Below are 7705 nucleotides of genomic sequence, written 5' to 3'. Positions count from 1 at the left end.
TAATATAGCTCAATGAATCTCAAAATAGGAAGGAGGCTCTAGTCCCCTTTCCACCAAGAAAACCCAGACAGCTAAATTTGTAATTTACCAATGATTCAAACAAAAAATTCAAAATGGTAGGAATCCTTCATGTTATACAGAAAATCTCCCCAACCACAGAATACTATGACTTATCACTGATACAATTACTAATCAGAGCCATCTCACAACCCATTTCTCCTAGTCAAAGCATCAGAAAAAAAGGGAGTATTTCCTTTATTATCTCACATGCTATTAGAATTCATTTCAAATATTCTTTTAGTCTAAACAAGACTAATACTGGTGAATAGCACATCTATGAAAGCAAAAATTTCAACGTTATGGTACAGAGGAAGAAAATGAAGATCCTGAACTTAAATCTCCATACACTACTGATTTTCCTAATGTTTAACTAATTATCACTCATGGAGAAAAGTGAATCTCCTTCAAAGCAAAAAAAAAAAAAAAAAAAAAAAGATTAAAAACATATCTTTTTTTCCCTCCCTTTAAAATAAAAATCACAGGATAAGTCTGCACTTCTCTTTTATAATGAATTGCCGACAAATTTCTGACCCATGAAACGAAAAAAAAAATCAGAATTTAAGACCAAGAAACAAGCTAAATCAAATACATATTTAATTAAGAAACTAATAATGCATTATTACCCAAATAAAATGTAAGCACGTGTTCAATTATCATGTTCCATATTTCAGAGAAGAGGCAATAAGGATTTATGCCATAAGTTTATTTACAAACGTATCTAGGATGCTGAGTTCAAGGGTTTGATCCTTTTAAGAGACTGCACCTCTTAATATGTTCCTCTTCCTATCTGTGAATAAAAACAAAAAAATTAATGACATTTAAAACTCATTTAATAGAAATCATGCAGTTTCATTAATGCATTGTCTGTCCTTCAATTTATGACTGGTGCATCAGAAAGCGTTTACAGTATCATGATTTTACTCATACTGATTTGCTTCATCATATGCAGCAAGTAATGGCTTGGATAAGTCATCTCCCTTTTCTAAACTAAGACAAGTGAAGTCCTTCTTTTCTAAAGTATATTCTGGAATTTATTCCAACCAACCCACAGAACCTCCTAGAGTGTTATTTTTTTATGAAAATTCTAATTACAATATTAATCTTCTCACTCAGTGGTGCTTTAGTTGCTCAGTCGTGTCTGACTCTTGAAATCCCGTGGAATGTAGCCACCAGGTTCCTCCGTCAATGTGATTTTCCAGGCAAGAATACTGGAGTGGTTTGCCATTTCCTTCTTACTCAGGGACTCTACTAATCTTGCAGCACACACGATTCCTTCATGTACAGATTAACATATACCACCCTCAAGACAGATGAACATTAAATCAGTTTACTAGAACTTTTCCTGGTCAAGAACCTCAGCTCTGGAACAAGACTGCCTGAATAGAAATCCTGATGACCACCGCTAGCTAAGGAATACTATGCAAGTTGACATTTTTTTTTTTTTTGGTCTTAAATCACGTTAACACCTCACAGTCTTGCCTGGGAAGCAATCTGAGCCTATTAATATTAGGTGTGCCTAAAAACAGCAGTATTCAATAAACACTGGCTTTCAGGCAAAGATATGTTTGTCTATAGGTTTAACCGGTCTCCACCAATGTAACATGCCCACCTAACTTGGGTGTATTTGTGATTTTGACGGAGTGGGTGGTTAAGGGAAGAAAGGAATAAAGGACAAACTTCTGTGAAGGTTATAAACCCATTAAATTTACCTGTCTCATGGGTTACTTTTTAAGCAGTTGGTGTCTCACTATAAAGAAAGGTGCAGCAAATCCAGACCCAAAGAACAAAGTCATCATAGCTAGTAACCTCCACTTGTTTTCCACTGAAAAAGGTATATTCTGTTGGGAACAAAACAGAACAAACAACAAATACTGAACTTCAAACCATCTGATTTTACAGATTAAAAATAAGTACAGAGGAAACGCTAATTTTTATATAATCAGGTTATATATGTCTGGTCAAATACTCGAGCTCTGGAACAATCCTGATCCACCATTGCTATGTATGGAATACTGAGCAACTTAACCATAGATAGCACTTTTAAACATCTTTAGAATCATCTGACCTTCACCGCAAACACCAGACGGTAAAAAAAAAAATTCCTGGCTTTCCTCTTCGACTCTATCTCTCTACGCCCTTTCTAGGCCTCAGGGTAACTCCAGGTGGCTGTTACAGCTAACTACCCGCTTGAAGCTATTTATAATTAAAGCTAAAACCAACCTCAAAGACGGTTAATACTTCTAATTTCGTCAATTAGTTTAAGACTAGCCCCACACCATAGGCCCTCACAATCCCGAGTTTTCAAATGACCTTCACTTCGAAGCCGGTGACCTTTAGCTAGGTTTTAAGCCAAAATACCTGCAGTCAGAGGCTCTAAGGTCCCCCGAATTTTGAAGGGCACTAGGGTAAATGGGGGGAGCGCTAGAGAGAGACAAGGCCTCTGGCTTCATTTACACTACAGCGCGCAGTCACACTCCTGAACTTTCTCCCGGGTCTCTGGGGAAAGCGGAAAGCTAGTCGACGTCCCAACTCAAAACCCTGGCTTCCCATTTCTCTCTTCACGGCACACAGTCCGCCTCGGAGTTCAGTCCGTCGCGGCCAAGTGCCCCCTACCCAACGAAGCAGGCCCCTTCCATACTAACCTTCCCTGGACCCTCCTCATAGTGGCTCCGACGAACCACAGAGGTTGTGAACCTCCGGATGCTCTGTCCCAACATAGCGCTGTTGGAAGCTCTACAAAAGATCGAGACTGAAGGCGGAAGAAATGGCGGCCACAGAACCCTCGCTGCTTCCTCACGACCTTGTTCCCCAAAGTGTAAGAATCGAAAGGGAAGATGGGAAATGCGGCACAGTGCTCGGAAAACGCGAGAAAATGCCGCGCCGAGGATTGTGGGAATTGTAGTTTATAGCACCGAGGCGCCTTGTCGGCCCTGAAGGATTGTGGGAAACGTAGTCTGGCAGCAGATTCTCGCAGTGACTCTTTTAGAGCTGAGTTCTTTAGGCTTGTTTCTAGAACGATTTTACTGACGTTAACGAAGCAGTTTACGTGTGTTCTAGTTTATGGAAAAGGAAAATAAACCTCTCCCTTTTCTTTTTTTGTGACTATATGCTAAGTGTCTCTAATTTGCACTACTACTCTGAGATGTGTGAAGAAAGCATAACAACAAATAATCAAATAATATGCAGTGCAAAGGATTTCAGAGAGAACGTTGAGTTGAAATGCCAAGGGAAGGGTTACTGGAAGTAAGTGTAGTTGCTCAGTCCTGTCGGACTTGCCCCCCAGACTCCTCTGTCCCTGGAATTCTCCAGGCAAGAATACTAGAGTGGATTGCCATTCCTTTCTCCAGGGGATCTTGCCATCCCAGAGATCAAACCTGGGTCTCCAGCATTGCAGGCAGATTCTTTACTGTCTAAGCCACAAGGAAAGCCCCCCTTGGAAATATAGAGAACTAAATGGAACAGAAATAGGGAGAGAGGGCAGAGAAAACTCAAGGCCAGCATTAGTGTCACGTGTTGGGAGTGCGGAAGAGAAAACAGCCTGTGATCCTGGCCAGCCTGGACTAGGAGCTGGTCCTCTTCTGCTGAACCTAAGCAAATTAAGAGGACATGCCCATCAAAGTGATGGCTCAAGAACATAAGATCACTCTATTACATATGAACATAGACAAAACATGAACATTGTTCAAATCACAAAAATGACCAAACATCACCATATGTCATCAATAGGATTTCTGCTTCTCTGTCAATTACAATGTTAATCATAAACTCGTCTTTTTCCCTCCTAGGTAAAATTAGTTAAGATAGTAAAAGTCACTGGAAACAAGCCGAAATCCTATAAATTCTAACACCTTATTGAGATCCCGAGGGTTCCTCTAGGTATTTGATCTCGCTTACTGCAACCAATAATAAACCCAACTTCTTCATTTATAGAACAGAATGGCTACCCACTTGAGTGCTGACAAAGGTCTGTCTAGCCAAAGCTATGGTTTTTCCAGTATTCTTGTATGGCTGTGAGAGTTGGACATTGAAGCTGAGTGCTGAAGAATTATTCCTTTTGAACTGTGGTGCTAGAGAAGACTCTTGAGAGTCCCTTGGACTGCAAGGAGATCCAACCAGTCAATCCTAAAGGAAGCTCCAATACTTTGGTCACCAGATGGGAAGAACTGACTCAATGGAAAAGACCCTGATGCTGGGAAAGATTGAAGGCGGGAGGAGAAGGGGGTGACAGAGAATGAGGTGGTTGGATGGCATCACTGACTCAGTGGGCATGAGTTTGAGCAAACTCTGGGAGTTAGTGATGGGCAGGGAAGTCTGACGTGCTGCAGTCTATGGGGTCACAAAAAGTCCGACACGATGGGACTGAGCAACTGAACTGAACTGAACTCAACTCACTTCAGTATTCCTACCTGGAGAATTCCATGGACTGTATAGTCCATGGGGTCACAAAGAGTCGGACACGACTGAGAGACTCACTCACTCACTGCTGGTAGTCTTTGACTAGAGGGTATTGGGAAGAAATCGGTGATAAATGAGGCCAGGAAAGCAGCATTAGGTTAAATTGTGAAGGGCCGTGCTAACCTAAGTTTTATGTTATTCATCTGTGGCAGAGTGCACAGATGACTCATTTATGCAGTAGTAGTAAACAAAGTTGAATAAGATTTAAGTCTTTGAAAACTGGATATAAAGTGTATGTTTAAACCATGTTTCACTTCGATCAAAACACACACAAAAAAATAAAGTGAAGAAATTTTATTTCTACAAGGAGCTTGTAACTGAGTAGCTGCTGCTGCTGAGTCACTTCAGTCGTGTCCGACTCAGTGTGATGCCATAGACAGAAGCCCACCAGGCTCCCCCATCCCTGGGATTCTCCAGGCAAGAACACTGGAATGGGTTGCCATTTTCTTCTCCAATCTGTGAAAGTGAAAAGTGTATGTGAAGTCGCTCAGTTGTGTCCGACTCTTAGCGACCCCATGGACTGCAGCCTACCAGGCTCCTCCATCCATGGGATTTTCCCGGCAAGAGTACTGGAGTGGGGTGTCATTGCCTTCTCCAGTAACTGAGTAGAGATACATGTAAATATAACAGGTGTTTTCTCCTTATTGACAGAGAATATATGATGTTCGGTTTTTTTAAAAGTCCCCATCAGTGTCTTTATGTATTAAAGGATTCTGATTTAACTATAACTGGGAAATGTTTTCACAGTTAATAGTTAAGGTTTTCTGAATTCTCTTTTTCATTCTAATGTACATAATACCTCCTGTATATTTGGTTCATTGTTACTTCTAATTCATATTAATTGATTCTCCTCTGTGTATCTGTTAGTTAACTCCAAAGAGAACTACAGGAGAAATTCTTGTGTATGGCTTTGAAATTATCTGCCCCTCATGGGCTCTGTGAACTCATTTTATCATGACATGGGAGGGGAGGGGGATATTCCTTTGCTCCCTGAATCTGGATAGACTCTGTGTGACTATTTTGACCAAGAGAATTTGGCATAAGTGATGCCGTGTTAGTATCCTGCTCAGTCCTTATGAAATTGGCAGCTTCCTTTCCTGTTTTTGGAAGGTTTCCCCTCACAACTCTGAACTTCATGTTAAGAAGTTTGATTACTTGTTGGAGAGGCCCCCTGGAGACATCTGAAGAATTCATTGGAAAAGAAGTGGGGCATAAGCTTATATGTCAAGTATATGAGTAAAGGTATCTTGGATTCTCCAGTCCAGTCCAGTCCAGCTGCTAGTTGACTAATACTGAAGGACGCCAGTCAGTGCTGTGTAGAGAAGAGATGGCTAGTTTAGCCTTGCCCAAAATGCTGATCTACAGGTTTGTGAGACATAATTAGATGGTCATTCTTTCAAGCCAGTAAGTTTGGGGTAGTTTGTTATGCCACAGTAAATAACTGGAACAACAACTGCTCATCTGAACCTATCAGCCTCCAGAAATATAAAAGAAAATAATAAATTGTTTTAAGATGTTAAATTTTGGGATAGTTTATTGTAAAGGAGTAGAGATCTGGAACAGGTACCATGCACAATTTCTTATACACATAACCTAACATTTCTAAATTCAGTCATAGTGACTGGCAAGGAAAATGCATATCATCTTTGAGAACCTTTTGATCCAGTATGATACTCTTTTGCTATAAAATGAATTTCAAGGGAAATGAGACATTTCATGGATTCGAACAAAACAGAAAAGATCTTTAGGGACACGAGGTTTACTCCCAGGTTGTATTTTAGAAATAAAATCCAATTATTTTAATAGTGAATAGGGTGTATCATAGAGTGAGCAATGTACTTTCTAGACCTACATGAATCTTTGGAGACTGAAATTGCATTATATAGAACAATATATCTAGAAATTAAAGAACAGTATGTGTCATGTCTCTCAACAGCTACTACATTAGATTTTTAGGAACTAGGTTAGAATTCAGAAATAAATTGTTTACTGAAGAAGTTTATATTTCTGTTCTGCATTTAATACTCAAGTCAAGTTTTTTTGTTCTCAAGTTTTTAGAAATTCCTGCTACTGTAGAATTAAAATCAGAATATCATGCTAGCCTTTTTAAAGTTTTACATTTGTAGAGAGAAAAGAAAAAAAAAACAAACAAACCTGGTTTTAGGAAAGAATAAAATGTGATTCCACTGAGGCAGTTACAGTTTGAGAATATTGTGCCAGTCTTCTGAATGATTTAGTGATGACCAACTGGAAGAAAAATTTCTGCAAAAAGAAAAAAAAAAATACTTATATCATCAAGTTGTATATTTTACTCATTTTATTACTTTTAAATACCAATTTTTCCCTAAAAGCATATCATGTTTTTCATTCCAAATTTATTGCTTAATCTCAATGAAAGTTTAACAATGATTCACTTTTTGAAGATTAATTTGTAGGTTAATTATTTGTCATGGAGAATTGCCGAGTATAGTTAGATACATTTTTACAAGGTGAACACAGAAACTAACATTTCTCAAATTGAAAATCACTGATTGTTTTTATGTTTATGGGCCATCTCCCTCTTGACTTAACTTATAATGAAACCTTATATTGCTTTGGCCAGGTTTCTTTAAATTCATTATGGCATTTCCTGCTTGTGTCTGTAACTGTAATACTGAATAATTAAATAGTTTCATTCATTTATTTTAGGGAAACACATAAATGAGGAAGGGAATATTGAAAACAAATTCAATGCATCATTCTAAAAAATCTTTTTTTGATAGAAGTAAGTAAAATATAGGAGATATTTGAAAATAAACCGACTTTGTTGCAATCCTTATGTTTTGTTTTGTAAAGAACTGCACATAAGGACTATCTGGAAACCTTGGTCTATAACTAAGCTCTTTTTTTGCTGATCAATGCTTGTCAAGTGTCGGTATATGTCTACTAGATTCAGGTGATATTCAGTTCAGTTCAGTTCAGTCGCTCAGTCATGTCCTACTCTTTGCGACCCCATGAATCGCAGCACGCCAGGCCTCCCTGTCCATCACCAATTCCCGGAGTTTACCCAAACTCCATCTCATGGCTGATGCCATCCAGCCATCTCATCCTCTGTCATCCCTTCTCCTCCTGCCCCCAATCACTCCCAGCATCGGGGTCTTTTCCAATCAGGTGAGATTACAGGGTTCCAATCAAAGGCACTTTGTTCCTC

At 39.1% G+C, this 7705-nt stretch overlaps 1 protein-coding gene and 1 non-coding gene across 2 annotated transcripts; both read right to left on the bottom strand.

Moving 5' to 3' along the window:
- Positions 1 to 637: 637 nt before the first annotated feature.
- Positions 638 to 2890, bottom strand: LOC133062665 (cytochrome c oxidase subunit 7C, mitochondrial). The gene is made up of 3 exons (XM_061151965.1): positions 2703 to 2890; positions 1770 to 1898; positions 638 to 847 (listed from the first exon to the last, which is right to left on the bottom strand). The coding sequence occupies exons 1-2, from the start codon at positions 2775 to 2777 to the stop codon at positions 1782 to 1784; spliced, it is 192 nt and encodes a 63-aa protein (XP_061007948.1). The 5' UTR covers positions 2778 to 2890; the 3' UTR covers positions 638 to 847; positions 1770 to 1781.
- LOC133063019 (small nucleolar RNA Z39) lies at positions 947 to 1009 on the bottom strand. The gene has a single exon (XR_009694330.1). It is a non-coding gene; the product is annotated as a small nucleolar RNA Z39 (small nucleolar RNA).
- Positions 2891 to 7705: the final 4815 nt, after the last annotated feature.

The sequence above is a fragment of the Dama dama genome, chromosome 9, assembly GCF_033118175.1.
Source record: "Dama dama isolate Ldn47 chromosome 9, ASM3311817v1, whole genome shotgun sequence".
Classification (NCBI taxonomy): domain Eukaryota; kingdom Metazoa; phylum Chordata; class Mammalia; order Artiodactyla; family Cervidae; genus Dama; species Dama dama.
The sequence above is the reverse complement of the archived record's forward strand: the minus strand, read 5'-3'. Positions and strand labels throughout refer to the sequence as shown.

Coding starts and splice junctions, on each gene's coding strand:
- LOC133062665 (XM_061151965.1), bottom strand. CDS start 2,777: ATGTTGGGACAGAGCATCCGGAGGTTCACAACCTCTGTGGTTCGTCGG. Junction 1,899..2,702: donor ATGAGGAGGGTCCAGGGAAG/GTTAGTATGGAA, acceptor TGTTCCCAACAG/AATATACCTTTTTCAGTGGA.